The sequence below is a fragment of the Eumetopias jubatus genome, unplaced genomic scaffold (assembly GCF_037043125.1).
Source record: "Eumetopias jubatus isolate StellerSeaLion01/CBP00866 unplaced genomic scaffold, mEumJub1_p1.0 scaffold_3, whole genome shotgun sequence".
Taxonomy (NCBI): Eukaryota; Metazoa; Chordata; class Mammalia; order Carnivora; family Otariidae; genus Eumetopias; species Eumetopias jubatus.
In genome coordinates this window covers 135,686,436-135,702,214 of record NW_028274809.1, presented here as the reverse complement: position 1 = coordinate 135,702,214, position 15,779 = coordinate 135,686,436, and the positions used below count along the sequence as shown (strand labels likewise).

Sequence of the window (15,779 nt, the reverse complement as noted above, 5' to 3'; positions counted from 1 at the left end):
GCATCAAAATTTTCTTGAGGCTGGTGGGTGTCCTAGTGTCAATCTAACCCATTCTATGACCAACTTATCCTAACACAGGAGTCTTAGAGTTAAGTGGCGATCGCTGTAATAGCTTTTAAGTGCTCAACCTGCGTCCACTAATTTTGTGGCTTTTGGTCTCCCAAGATTCCAATTAGCAATAGCCTTTACCTACACAAAATAGAGACATGTTCACCTTAACACACCAACAGTAATCAAGAGATGTTACCTTAGCCTGGCCAAGAGAAGGCCCTGTGCACACCACTACCAATTCTCAACATGGAATCTGGGACTGGGGAGAGGACTGAACCAGCAGACCTCAAGAAATGGGGACCATAGCCTGGGATTCCACAATGTGGAATCTGGGGGCTAAATCAGGGAATGGGAGTTCCAATCAAATGGGGAATTTTGGACTGGAAAGCCAATCAGATTAGGAGCTCAGTGCAAAGACAGCAGAGCTCAGAAGCAAGAGGAACTTATCTATGGCCCTTAGATATGGCAAGAAGGACAGAGAGCTCAAAGGGTTCACAGGTACCATGCTTGTGTTTCTTGTCCCTGAAGCCATCAGTTTTCCTTTGGGTCCAAATGCTGCCACCAAATCTGTTTAAAAAAACAAAACAAAACAACAAAATTCAGCTGAGTAAACTTAAAGATCTAATTGCTTTATTCAATGATTCATGAGTCATATAGCTTCCCATCTAGTAAATAGAGAGGGGCTCTGAAGAGCTGCAAAAAGGGGAGGCTTCTATAGGCAGAAGGGGCAGGAAAAGGAAGTTGCTAGCAAAAAGTGGATTGTTTCAGGCAAGGTGACCTTCCTTTTGGGGACTACAGGAGTTTATCAGGTGGATTTCCTCACTAGCTCAGCAGGAAATTACAGTCTGACTGGTTAATGTTATATTCCTGGGAGGGGCCAAAACTGCAATTAGGTATTAAGTCTCAGTCTGATAATGTGGACTTAGCACAAGTGACTCCATTTGGGGCCTGTTTCTTTTTTAACAGATGTTATAACTAATACATTATTATTTTGTATTTCAATGTAGGTGAAGAGAACTGGTCTTGTGGTGGTGAAAAACACGAAAATTGTTGGTCTCCACTGTTCTAGTGAAGATTTACATGCTGGAAAAATTGCTCTTATAAAACATGGGTCAAGGCTGAAAAACTGTGATCTTTATTTTTCCAGAAAACCATGTTCTGCTTGTTTGAAAATGATTGTGAATGGTAAGTGTAGATAAGGCTTGGTTGGGAATTAATAGTATTTAAGAATAACCAAGATAAATTGCCTAAACACCACTGAGATCATTTAGAAATATAAATACATATCAGAATATAGTTTGATACACTGTAAGAAGAGTCAAAAAACATGGATTCTGGTCTCAGCCCTGTCACTAATTAGATGACCCTTCGTGTATTAATAGACTAATGCTAGCTGCTATAACAAACAATAAAATTTCAGTGGCTTAATATACTAGACCTTTATCACCCATGTAAATAGTCCAACATAGGTGTTGCTGAACGGCAGGTGGTTTTTCTCCATGTGGCTGTTTCATGGGTGAAGGCATCTTCTGTCATGTTGCTACTGTCCTCTTCTAGAGCCTTGAGTCCTCTGCATCCAGAGGCAGACTGAGACAGAGAATAGAGAAGGCACACTGCTCCTAAAAACGTTGGCCTGGAAGTCACATGCATCATTTCTGTTCACATCTACTGTGGGCTTGTAGCTCCTGGCTGAGCGGCTATCTCCCAGGGACTGCTCTGTACTTGGGAAGAAGAAGAACAGATTATTAATGTTTAACTATCCATCTCTGCTACACCAGCCTACTCACTAAAGCTCTTTATGCTTATGATTCTATTTTGTACCCAGGTAATACCCTTTTTTTTCCCATTCTCCCATTTTAAAAATATTGCATCTTTTACATAGGCACTGTGATATTGTGACTTAGAATATGGGTTATATATTTGGTCTTCATCCCATTCCTGGTACAAAGCAACTAAAACCCTTGGAATTTCCTCAGTGATGAGAGTGATAGAGGTGTCTTTTGTTATTCTTAACAAGCCCCCTTCATTCACACCTGAGTGTGTTAGTGAAGTGACACTTCTGGAAAACCCCGCAGATGGGGGCCTGCTTGCCAGCAGAACCACCCAGGTGATTAGAGGGTTGGAGCTTTCAGTCTCACTCCTGAGACTTCTGGGGAAGAGAGAGAGACTGGGGTTTGAGTTCAGTTACCAGTGGCCAATAATTTAATCGATCATGCCTATGTAATGAGGCCTCCTTAAAAACCCAAGATGGGGTTTGGAGAGCTGGGGAAAAAAAGGGCTTATATGGTTGTTGTTGTTGTTGTTTTAAGATTTTAGAGAGACAGAGAGAGCACAAGCAGGGGGAACAGCAGGCAAAGGGAGAGGGAGAGGCAGGCTTCTCGCTGAGCAAGGAGCCTGATGTGGGGCTCAATTCCAGAACCCTGGGACTATGACCTGAGTCGAAGGCAGATGCTTAACCGACTGAGCCACCCAAGCATCCCAGAAAAGGCTTATGCAGTTTTAATCTGTTCCCTCAACTTGCTACTTGGGTTATTTGTGTTACAACTTAATGTAACACATCATCTAGTACCAAAATGAGTGACAAAGGCTGTTAAGTGTTATATGAATTCAGAGGTGAACTAGTGATCTATGCAGGTTGGCATGTAATGAAAGGCTGGAGCTTAAGCTGGATCCTGACGGGTCAGATGGAAAGGAGGAAGAACACATTCCTAGGTTATGGGGACAGCACATGTCCCCTTCTCACATCTGTTTATGAGAAGCAAGGTTCCTTGGGGTCAGTGTTCGAAATGGAGAATTACTCTTGGAAAGAATAGTGGCAGATGGATGATAATGATCGTTGGGACTGAAGTGGAGGACTTTGAAAAACTGTATGGCCTTTGAGCTTTATCTTATAGACCAGAGTTCCTAAACTTATTTTGAGGAAGGGCGATTTTTATTTACATGAAAGTTTTAAGAGCAGTGATCAGATCCATAGTAAAGACAGTGCCCTTGAGCCACAAGTGAAGCACTTCCAGGAGAAATGGTCATGTGGCTAGAGCCTCCTGCCTGCAGCAGGTATTTCAAGCAGGTAGAGCCGGGATACTGCTGGCTTCCATAGTCTTCCCTGTCATTATGGGTAGAGAAGATACCTACGAGAGTGGTGGGGACATTTCTTTCTTTCTTTCTTTCCTTTTTTTTACCAATTAATTGTGCGGATTGGATATTCATTTTATCACTTGTGTTAATTGACCTATAAATCCCATTATAGATAATATGGAGCCACTGAAGCTTTTTGAGCAGATTGTTAACATGCTTAAATTTATTATTATTACTTTTTAATTTTTTGTTATTGAATTGGAACATGGAAAGATAAGAGGTTAAGAGCTTGATGAGCAGACTCTTGCATTAGGCAGGGTGTGAAATAGGGTTGAGATGGTGGCATTGATAATAGAAAAAGAATGTGAAAGGACCAAAACATTGTTGATTGATCTCTTCTAGAGCAAAGGAGAAAAATGAATAAAACATAGCTGTGTTTCGTGCTGAGCTGACTATGAGGCTAAGCTATAGCCTCAGACCTATTAGAGAATCAGAATGAGGAAGAATTAGAAAAATAGGGGAGTGCAAGTAACTCAGCACTGCTTGATGTCTTTAAGACATTTGAACTTTACAAAGCAAATAATGAAGTGTGGAAAATCAGGAAGGACCTACAATAGAGATGCTTTTATGTTAATATTAGGCCCATGTATAAATACAATTGCTGTTATGTTAGGCTTATAAATTTGACCTTGTTCAGGGTCATGGTTTAACCTCATGCAACAATTACTATTAGGTCAGTTACAAGGGAAGCATTTCTAAAGCACAGTGGTTCTCAAAAAGTGCGGTCTGTGGATTCCTGATGGTCCACAAGGTCAGACTATTTTCATAATAACAGTACATTTATACTAATAGTACCAAACAATGGTGAGTAAAACTACCTGTATTATGAATCAAGACAGTAGTAGTCCTTGTACTCTTTATGGCCATAAACTTGGAGTTAAAAAGAGGGTTTCAGGGCGCCTGGGTGGCTCAGTTGGTTAAGCGACTGCCTTCGGCTCAGGTCATGATCCTGGAGTCCTGGGATCGAGTCCCGCGTCGGGCTCCCTGCTGAGCGGGGAGTCTGCTTCTCTCTCTGAACCTCTTCCCTCTCATGCTCTCTATCTCATTCTCTCTCTCTCTCAAATAAATAAATAAAATCTTAAAAAAGAAAAGAAAAAAGAAAAATAACATATTAAAAAAAAAGAGGGTTTCATGTAAGAATGCCCTTGATGAAACAGTAAAAATTAATGTTAATAAATCCCAAACCTTGAGTACACATCTTTTTAATATTCTGTGTGAAAAAATAGTAGGAGGTGGACCTAAAGCACTTTCGCTACAAAGTATAAAGGTTGCCTTAAGGAAAACCATTTACGTGTGCAGTTGTTTGAGTTATTGTAACCAACTAACATGGGTTCATGTTGGCCTTGGTGAGTTACAGATAGGAGCTGCACCAGGTGGAGTTGTCACTCCAAAAGGAAGGAAACTTTATTTGCAGCAAATAAGGAGATCATGGGGAATAACTTCCAAATCCATGACTCCCTGAGCTGGGTGAATGGGCTCCTTTTATTTAGGTTTAGAATGAATATTCAGAAAGGGGGGTTTTTGTCATCATATACAAAGGCGGGCATAAGGTTGTGCATTGGTTTTAAGGAGACAAGCCTTACATTATACGTTGTTAATGAGGGTTGTGCTCCTCCTTGGGCAGAGATTTTAACATAATGAGGCAGAGGTAACCGTCAGACAAGGTGAAGGGGCTACGGGCATGCACCTAGAGCTGATATAAACAGGATGGGTTCTTGGGCTCCTTATCTCTGCTAAGGAATGCAGGGCCTTGTTTACTTTTGAAACAGCACTAGGAGTTTTTACCAACTGATTTTTTGTGACCGATATGATAAGGCTATTTTCAGGCCTGGTAGAGACTGTTGCACAATAAACCAATGGACTTAAACATAATTATACAAAAAGTTTGTTGATATATTTCAGATTCCACATTGTAACTAACTTTTAAGAAATTATCCCTAGTCAAATTTTTACGCAGTGTCAAAGAAAAATATTCAGTTATCTAAAATGTCTGTTAAAATACTCCTTTTTTAACCATACACATGTGTGAGGCTGGATACTTTTCATATACTTCAGTAAAAACAACGTATCACAACAGACTGAAAGCAGGAGCAGATTTGAGAATCCAGCTGTCTTCTATTAAGCCAGATAATAAAGAGATTTGTAAACATTTAAAACAGTGCCATTCTTTTCAACTAGTTTTCATTGCTGTTTTGGAAAATACAGTTATTTTTTATTAAACCATGTTATTTGTATTAATGTATAGTAGATTCTCTGATGTTATTTTTAATTAATAAATATTTTTTGAAATTTGTTTTAAGTTCCTAATACAGTAAATATCAGTAGGTATAATCTACATAAACAGAGATCTTTGGGGTTCTCATGAATTTTTAAGAGTGTAACAGAGTCTGAAACCAAAAAATTTGAAAACGCCTGCTGTAGCATTTGCCACTGCTACATGAACATTTGTTCCAAGACTAGTCATCCCCTCTTCTCCTTAAATCAGGATTGCTAGAAGCAAGCCAGATGCTTAGATGAAAGATGGACTATCACCAGTGAGTAGGAAATGGATTGTGAGAACTCCAACAGAGGGAAGGTGAAATGCAACCAGAGGAAACATTCTGATACTAGCTTTAAGGCCTTCAAAACTGATTTATAACCCAAGCTACAGTAAGAGTCAGGAGGAGCAGGGAGTAGATAGAAATGTGGGTTTATTCAACTAAGACTTTTTAATTCATCTGTTACTTTGAATGCAGGACACCCTGTGGGCCATCTGTCTTTTCCGTTCTGGACACAATCATAAAAATGTCTCCTAGCTGAAACTGCATGAGATATTAGCAAATGGGTCTCTTTGTAAAACACTAATTAATTGATGAACATTTGGGTGCTTAACCCTGTATAAGGCATCTCATTGTTCCCTCTCGAATACAAAATATTTTTTTATCTGTTTGTTATCTAGTTTTGTTTTCTCTTTTGCAAATTGTCTGATCATATTGTTTTGTCTGTCTTGAGACCTTGTCAATTCATATGTGTTGTTAATGAATTAAAATCTTTTTTGTATATTAAAGATTACTAACCTTCTGTCACATTAATTGAAAATTCTAGTTTATTGTTTTGTCTTTAATTTTGTGGGCTTAAAAAAATTGATATTGCTCCCCACCCCCAACACACACACATAAACTGCTGCCCTCACATTATTTTGGCCATTTAGGTTTTTTTTCCTATGTTTACTGTTTATTTATTTATTTGCGAGAGAGGAACGAGCAGGGTGGAGGAGCAGAGGGAGAAGGAGACTCCCTGCTGAGCAGGGAGCCCAACACGAGGGCTCGATCCCAGGACCCCAGGATTATGACCTGAGCCAAAGGTAGACACTTAACTGAGCTACCCAGACACCCCTATGTGTTTACTGTTTTAGACAGTGCTGCACTAGATATATGCATGCATGATGTTTTTGTTTGTTTCTATTTAGGATTTTTTTTTTTTAAATAGCTTCCCAGAGGAAGAATTCAGAGCATAGGTACATTTTTAATGCATGGATGAATTGTTTATTTCAAATACAAAACTCTCAACAATATCAGTTGACGGCTATGATATTTCTAAAAGCAGCCATTTGATTACTTGGAAGATTCCGGTACTGAGAATTCCAGTCCTGGCACTGGGCTTTGGGACCACACTGAGCAATGCCCGTGATTTGATTCCAGAAATATCTTCCTTGAGCTTTGTTAGGGGTCAGGCATCTTTTCCCATAAAGGGCTAGTTAGCAGATCTTTCAGGCTTTGCACGCCATATGGTGTGCGTACAGGTACTCAACTCTGCTACTCCATCGTAGTGCAAAAGCAACCAGAGACTGTGTCAATGAATGGGTGAGTCTGGACACTGAAATTTGAATTTCATAAAATTTTCATGTGTCACAAAATACTACTTTTGATTTTTCCAACTATTTAAAACTATAAAATCCATTCTTAACCTGCAAGCTGGGGAAAAAAAAAAAAACAGGCAATGGGACAGATTTGGCCTGTGGGCCATAGTTTGCCAACCCTTGGGCTATATTATAATTGACTTCATAATAAACATTTATCAGACTGGGACCTCTGGATCTACCACAATAATATGGTGGACTTGTCAAGAAAACCCTTAATTTCAACATGTGTCTGATAACTGCCTTTCATATTTTATATTTCAGCTGGAGTTAACCGAATTTCATACTGGCCTGCTGATCCAGAAATAAGTTTGCTTGCTGAGGCTTCTAGTTCTGAAGATGCCAAGCTAGATGCCAAAGCAGTGGAAAGATTGAAGTCAAACAGTCGGGCCCATGTGTGTGTGTTACTTCAGCCTTTGGTGTGTTATATGGTGCAGTTTGTAGAGGAGACCTCTTACAAATGTGACTTTATTCAAAAAATTGCAAAAACATTGCCGGATGCTAACGTTGACTTTTATTCTGAATGTAAACAAGAAAGAATAAAGGAATATGAAATGTTATTTTTGGTTTCAAATGAAGAAATGCATAAGCAAATACTGATGACTATAGGCTTGGAGAACCTATGTGAAAATCCATACTTTAGCAATCTAAGGCAAAACATGAAAGACCTTATCCTACTCTTGGCCACAGTAGCTTCCAGTGTGCCCAACTTTAAGCACTACGGATTTTATTGTGGTAATACCGAACAGATTAATGAAATTCACAATCAAAGTTTGCCACAAGAAATTGCAAGGCACTGCATGGTTCAGGCCAGGTTATTGGCATATCGAACTGGTGAGTTATATGCTTAGTGCATAAATTGGGGCTGACTGGGTTGTATTTGTCTCAGAAGTAAAATGGTATTCATCTCATCTATCGTAGAGTTCATTTACTCTTAGATAGTAGAGTTTTGCTGGTCATTATATGTGTAGAAGTTAGTGAGATCCTTGAGTAGACACCTCTTAGAGCAGTATTTGGGTTCCTGTGGCCTTATATTCAGTGCTACATTTATAAATCAGGGCCTGATTATCTAGACCCTTCTGCTTCCTGCTTTTGTCATCTCATTGATCACTGAGCCCTCCACTAGAGATGGGACAAAAAGAGAAAGGAGAGAGAAGCAAAATCATTAATTTTTAGTTAACTCTTCAATATTTTGTATGTATTCAGTATTTCATAAAAACTTTAAAAATCTTTACAATAAAAATATGAATTCAAAATAACAGCATTAAAGTAAAGGCATATTGACAAATTCTTCCAATTGCTGGTATGTCTTTAATCAGCAAGTTGAGAAATCAGACATTTTTACTTTATTAAGTTGAGCATGAGGGTATATGTGAAAAAGGAAAATGTTACTTGGGAATTTTCTTTTTTGTGTTGAAAGATGACATCTGTATTTCCAATTATAGAACAATGTTTTCACACCTTACCAGAGGTAAGATTTTTCAAAGTAGAATCTTGATGACTTTTTTAAATGCAGCTTTGAAATACGGGGGGAAAATGGAGGAGGAGGAGCAGTAGAGTAAGATTTGGTGAATGGAGGATTTTTTTTTAGCTTTTCCCAAGAAAGAAGGAGAAGAAAGAAAATCTTAAGAAGAGGTCCATACAAATGCCACTGGTCTGCATTCTAATCAAAGACCACAATCAAAGTACTTTCAGCAGAATGGAGATTCTCAACTGACAGCATATCAGAATCACCATTAAAACTTTTCTTAAAAGTACCAAGGCTTAAATTCAAACCCAGGCCTACTGAACTGAGTCCATAACGATGTGGCCTAGCTAATGTATTTTTAAAGTTCTGCAAGGGATTCTGATGTTCAGCAGGGTTAATAATCACTCAATTCTTATTAAAGAATTTGGTTCTACTACAGGCGCAAATTTATGACTCCAAACAACTATTATGTAAAAGTCTGATTTAATGTCATTATGTTGTATCGTGGGCTAGGCGTTAGTGTCTTGGCCAAAACCAGCTTTATAAAGAATTTTTCTCTAAACCGTTCTGGAAGGACAGAAACATAAATGGGTATAGCTGTTATGGCTATAATTCACTAATTCCCCTTTGCTAATAAGAATTCAACTGATTCCAGAGTGAGATAGGAATGTGCTATTCTTTTACTTGATCTCAGTACCTCCTGCTTCTCATAGGAGAATCATACCAGGTATGACTCCAGTGTTTAAAGGTGTGGTAATGTATAGATACAAATATGCATCTGTGTTCTTTATTTCTGTGCAGAGTTTTGTACATAAAGGTGTGCTTCTGCACTTGATGGGTAACTTAAAAGATTTTTCAAGGTTAATTTTTTGATTGTATATGACTTTTTGCCTGGAACCCAAATCTTGAATAGGATGCAACTCTCTGGCATGCACTCCGCTCCACTGTCCACTCTTCCAGGGAAGAGAACCATGTGTTCATCATTGGTTTTTCCTTAGCACTAAGCATAGTGTGTTGAATGGATAAAGGAAATCTTTTTACATCCAAAGGTAGATGGTCCACAATCCCTTATCCAAAATTCTTGGAGCCAGATGAAAAGGAGTCCAGAATTTGTCAGATTTTAGAAAGGTAATATGGTTACATATATTGTATATTACACAGCACTCCGGAGGGGCCTGAGGCAGTACATTGTCATCAAGCACATACATGTGGAATAAAATGTATGAGTATTTGCACTAAATATTTAGTCAGGTGTGGCCACAAAATAAGTACATCAGGCTGTCCCAAAAAACATTTGCATGGAGCCAGGCAATTTATATATGTATCTCATTTAACACTAAGGCTAATCCAGCAAGGTAGAGATCCCCATGATAGGGTGTGCTCCTAATAACTCAGACTTTTAATTTCACGCTGTTCAGTTTCTTTGAAGACTTTATTTCACTCTAGAGGTAAAGACGCCATTTCCTTAATCCATTTTATTTAAAAATATACATAGGAGTAAAATGAATTCCAAAACTTCTAACAACAGAATTCTAAAAGTAACTAAGAAGTAGGTGCTTATTAATTGCTTTTTGAATGATGAATTGGATCCACAGAGATGTCATTAAAGGACATTTTGAGGTAGCAAAAAAATGACAATGTTCATTTAGACTCTAGAGGGGAAAAAAGAGGAGGGCACTGCATCTTATCTATCTGGTTCAAGTGTGATTTTTTATCTTTTTGGGGGTCCTCTTTTTCCCTTAGACTACGTGTTTTCCAAAGCTGAGGATTATGCCTTCCTCCTAAACCACGACATTGATGATGAATTGGTTGGAGTAGCCACAAAAGTTAACCGTTTCAAATCATAACTTGATGATTCTCAAGTTGTAGTATGCCTATGAATTAAAGGGGATGCTCATGAAAAATGCGGGTTCCTGGGCCCTGCCTGACTCCTTTGGAGAGATTGCTTCAGGAGATTTCCATGGAAGCCCGGAGGCCTCCCTTTTAGCAAGCATCCAGTGATTCTGAGGAAGTGGGCTGTGGACCACACTCGGACAAATGACCACAGAATCAGGAGCTAAATAACCACACCTGTGTTCCAGAACCATGGGATAAAGAGTTCTCTGACTTTCAGTGATCAGAGTCTCAGGAATTTGGCTCAGTGATTACAAGTTGACCTTTCCTTCAAAGGTATACAGAGAAAACCTTGTGAATGAGCAGATCATGGGGGAGCAATTTCTGTAAAAATTACAGACATGAAAAGATTCTTGAGAAATTACTTCATCTGTCATCCAGCCTTGGAGCTGTGTGACATCTACTCCATCTAACATGGATAAAATTTTATTCTGATTTTAAAAGACAGAGTAAAGAATATTCTGTTGGTGTAACTAAACTTAGCTAGGCAGTAGGGCTACATACTGATGGAAAATTACATTTTCCCCCTCCTGACAAGGTTTTAGTCTGTCCCCAGACTGAAACAGGAAAAGTGGCTCCTGAGACTAAAAAAACGTAACATGAAAAACACTTGTGTCAATGGTAGGAAAAATAGGCCCTTAATATGAAGAATTTCTATTTCAGTCTCATTTTTTTGTTTCAGGTTTATACATGTATTAAGGATAATTTTACTTAAAGGTTTTGGTTTTTCAGGCAAATATAATCTTACGTTTCTAACTCCTGCCACTTGCCTTAGAAATAAGCGTAAAGCCATAATTGTATTCTTTTCCCTTCATATTGTGATCTGAAGGTCTTGGAAGGAACAAAATTTTGTTTACACCAAAATCTCTTTCATGAATCTCCACTCTAGAAGAAGCCTTCCCATACCCTCCATTCCTCATTTCCTTCCTAGCACAGCACAGCACACAGGTGCTTCTGTGTTTGCTTCTTCCTGTCTCCCTCTCACATCGGGCTATACATTTCATGAATACAGGGACTTCCCTCACCGCTGTCTACTTGCGCGTTCAGTAGAGGGAAATCCTTGTTACGAAATTCTTAACATCAAAGGGAGAGGTAGGTTTCGTCTGGAGAGCTAAATTTTAGTAACTTGATTTCTTTTGCCTGTTTTCTCATCTAGAAAAGGAAATAGCTGCTTTACCTTTAGGGTAAAAATGAGATGACGGGGTCAAAAATGCTTCAAATAAATTACACAGATGCTTTGTGATACAATTTTGAAAACTCGAGCTTACTTGAACTGAAGATGGAGGATTTCATTATATTATCATAACTTCTAAAACTTATTTATAAGGCAAACTCGCTTTTAATGCCTAGGTAGGGTAAAGTTATCCTTGGGGGGGATTAACTTTTAGGAAATTGTAGGGTGAAACTACAGTTTCATTTAATCCTTACCAATATGAAAATGCCCTAGAGTAAGTTCCACAGATGATTGGTACTGTCTCTGTGTAAGTGTACCTACTTAATTAACTATATCAGTCCCTTATTAAGATTTTGATAAATACTGTTTTCATAATTAGTGTATAATTATCTTAGAAATTTGAAACTTACCCTTGTATTAGTAGAAAGAAAAAGTCAATCCTTGATATGCAGAATTTCTATTTTGGTTTTTTGAAGCTTTCTGTTTCAGATTAATGGTTTTAAGAAATACAGCTTTATTTGATGCAGAGGTTTTGGTTCTGCAGGGAAATTATAATCTCATGTTTATAACTTCTGCCACTTGATTCAGAAATGAGCATCATTCACTAAGTTGGCATGCTTTTCCCCTTCAGGTAAACTCTGAAGGTCAGGGAAAGGACTTTCATATATATATATGAAAGCCCATAAAAACTTGTTTTTTGTATTATAAGTTTGAACTTTTTTCTTAGCAAGAACATTTCCACGAAATGTGTTTTCCATGATTATACTGTTAAAAAATTGGTAGAAGACAGATTTGAGTGTTGTGAATTATTGTAACATTAAATTCGTTAGTTCGGAAATCTCTTTTTAAATCAGTTTCATCATCTGTTAGCAATAATGTTTTAGAAGCTGACTTAGTGGAGAATCTATAAAATTACACTCTGTTCTAGTTACAGCTTTGAAGTGATCTGACTGTGGGTACTGCCATTTTAATGAGCTCTGCATATAGATCATGTGTGACTGGGTCGATAGTGACACTGCCTAGTTATTTAGCACCTAGTTCCATATTCCATGCTTAAAATATTTATTTTAGTGGTAAATTTTTACTAAATAAATTTATTTAGTAATAAAAATGTATTTATTTCTATAATTAGTTAAGATGTCAAGGATTGTTGCCACATTATGAATTATGTTTCAATAATATGTATTATTTTTGGAAGTGTATTTCTGAAACTAACAAATTATTGATCTTTACTGAGTTAAATGACATTTATCTTTCAGAGGATCATAAAATTGGAGTTGGAGCAGTCATCTGGGCAGAAGGAAAATCTGTAAGTATGAAAAGAATTTTTTTTTTTTAAGTTTTCATTTGCTTAAGAAATCTCTACACCCAATGTGGGGCTCTAACTCATGACCCAAAGATTGAGAGTTGTGTGCTGTTCTGACTGAGGCAGCCAAGCACCCCTGAAAATAATTCTCTAAACGTTTAATCTTGATTTTGTTTAAACATAGTTTGATCTTAAGTGCATTACATTTTTTTGACCCATGGGGTTAATATTTTGTATTGGTGCATTTACTAAATTTTATAAACGTTTGGTCATTCCCTCAACAATTGTCTAGATAGATTCATTCATTTAGCAAACATTTATTAAACATCTTCCACAGGGTAGGCACTGTGCCACAGTGGGCAGTGGGGAGTTAAAGTCCACATTTTCTGCTCTTGCTGGCCTTAGTCTATTAATGGAGACTGCGGAACAAAAAAGAGACTAGCATATAACGATAATTGTAACATGACATTGGGAGAGCATGGAGGAAGAATCTCTATGCTGCTTGGAGAAATGAATAAAATATTCTTGGAGGAGGTAAGGTGCTATTTATTAGTCTTGAAGAATGCATAGGAAGGCATCAGGCAGAGTAAACTAGCATGACTGGGATGACAATATGCAGAGGTAGAGGGTATGAGAGAGAATGTGGGAAAATTCAAGTGATTTGGTGTATAGTATGTACTCTACGTACTGTACTCTATAGTAGAGGAGCAAAAAATTAGACTGGGCCATGAAGAAATTTGTATACCATGTAAAGAGTTTGAACTTTATCTTTTTAACAGTGGGATACTCTAGTGCTAACCAGTAGAAATAAAAGGCAAGTCACACACATAATTGTAAATTTTCTAGGAGCCACATTAAAAAAATAAAAAGGAACAGGTGAATTAATTTTAAGAATAATTTTATTTAATCAAATGTCCAGAAATATTATTTCAACATGTAATCAATATGAAAGCTATTAATAAAATATTCTGCATTTTGGGGGACTATTAACTCTTCATAATCCTGTGTGTAGTTTACACTTACAGCACCTCTCAATTCAGAATAACCACATGTGGCTAGTGGCTACTGTATTGGACAGTACAATCCAAGAATATTTTAAGTGGGAAAATGATTTGACCAGATTTACATTATAAGGGGAATGAAGTGGGGCTACACAGCAAATAGGGAGTTAATAAAAAGGAGGTAATGAGGATTGGAGTTGTGGGGGTGGGTTGGAAGGGCATGGAATCAAGAGACACTTAGTAACTGTAAGGCTGACTCAAAGATGAGTAGGGAGCCTAGGTTTTGCCTCACTAGACTTTATAGCAAGTAATTTGACTGTTTTCCTGGATGTATTGTAGCCCCTCAAATTCAACCTGGCCAACAATCTAGTATCTTCCCTGCTAACCTATTCCTTCATCAGTGGTCACCATCCCGTTCCCTGTTACTACACACATATAATCAACCACCAAGTGCTGTGAATTCCACCTTCAAAAGATCTGACTCTACTTATCTCTACCCCAACTATTACTACCTACCAGAATAAGTTCCTCCACCAAAAACTCCCATAGCATTCTGTGCAACTTTTTTGTGACACTCATCAGAGTTGAAATTATATGCACAATTTCTTAGCTCCAGATTATAAGGTTCATAAGGGCAAGGATTCTCTGTTTTATTTATAGCTATATTCCTGGCACCTAGCACAGTGCCTGGCCTATGGTTGGAACTCTCATTTGTGTTTATATGAATGCCCAGCAGCAGTCTTCGACTTAACATCTGGTTCTCAAGTGCTTGTAAGAATTTAAGTTTCCAGTCAGGCTAACTGTAGTGGGCAGCATGGTGAAGTAGAAAGACATGGGTTTGGAGTCCAGCAACCTGGGCTTGAATTCTGGCTATGTTGCTAGCATTGTGACCCTAGATAATCTTAATCTTTCTGGGCCTCAGTTTCCTTATCTGTAAAATGGAAAAACTAATAGTACTACTGTCAAGGTCATTGTGAGGAGTGATTAAATGAAATAATACATATAAAACTCAGCATGATGTTTGACATGTAGTAAATGCTCAAGAATAATTTATTATTATTACCAGTGAGATAACATTTTATTTGTAAGCTTTTGTTGACTTATCATAACAACGATTTTTATCGAGTTGCCATACTAATGAGTCTTTTGAAACTATCACATGAATAGATATAATATATTGAAATTTACTGAGGTTTACAGCATATTCCAAATTACTATAAACACTTATGATTTATAAAATAGTTCACTCTAGTAACTGAGAAAGCATTCATATTATATGTGATATGCCATTGACTATGAGACTTAAAAAAGAGCCACTTAAGTAAAAAGTTGCATTATAAATATATACATATTATATGCATATAACATATATATATAAATGTACAATAGAGGCTCAATAAATATGAAGATTAAAGGAAAGTACATTTTGTGGAGGGGCACCTGGGTGGCTCAGTCAGTTGGGTGTCAGCTCGGGTCATGATCCCAGGGTCCTGGGATCTAGGCCAGAGTCTGTCTCCTTGCTCAGTGGGGAATCTGTTTCCTCCCTCTCCCACTGCCCCTCCCCCTGCTTATGTTCTCTCTCTCTCTCTCTCTCTCTCATTCTTGCTCTGTCTCTCTCAAACAAATAAGTAAAATTCTTTTAAAAATTTTTTAAAAAGGAAAGCACATTTTTTATCTTTCAACTGTATCACAATAGTATATTTTTAGTTCAATAGTAGAAATTGTTCAAAATATTTTTTATTATTATGTTATGTCAATCACCATACATTACATCATTAGTTTTTGATGTTCAAAATATTTTTACAATTTCTGACTTGTTAACCAGTAGAAAACAGCATATACAAAATTAACAA

General features: G+C 37.5%; 1 protein-coding gene across 1 annotated transcript in view; it reads left to right on the top strand.

The window, feature by feature from the left end:
- The window catches only part of CDADC1 (cytidine and dCMP deaminase domain containing 1), a 45,472-nt gene that overhangs the window by 17,732 nt on the left and 11,961 nt on the right, over positions 1–15,779 (top strand). The window contains exons 4-6 of the mRNA XM_028103334.2: positions 1,059–1,236; positions 7,349–7,918; positions 12,879–12,928. Coding sequence (XP_027959135.1) covers positions 1,059–1,236; positions 7,349–7,918; positions 12,879–12,928 — 798 coding nt within the window. The remainder of the gene's footprint in view (positions 1–1,058; positions 1,237–7,348; positions 7,919–12,878; positions 12,929–15,779) is intronic.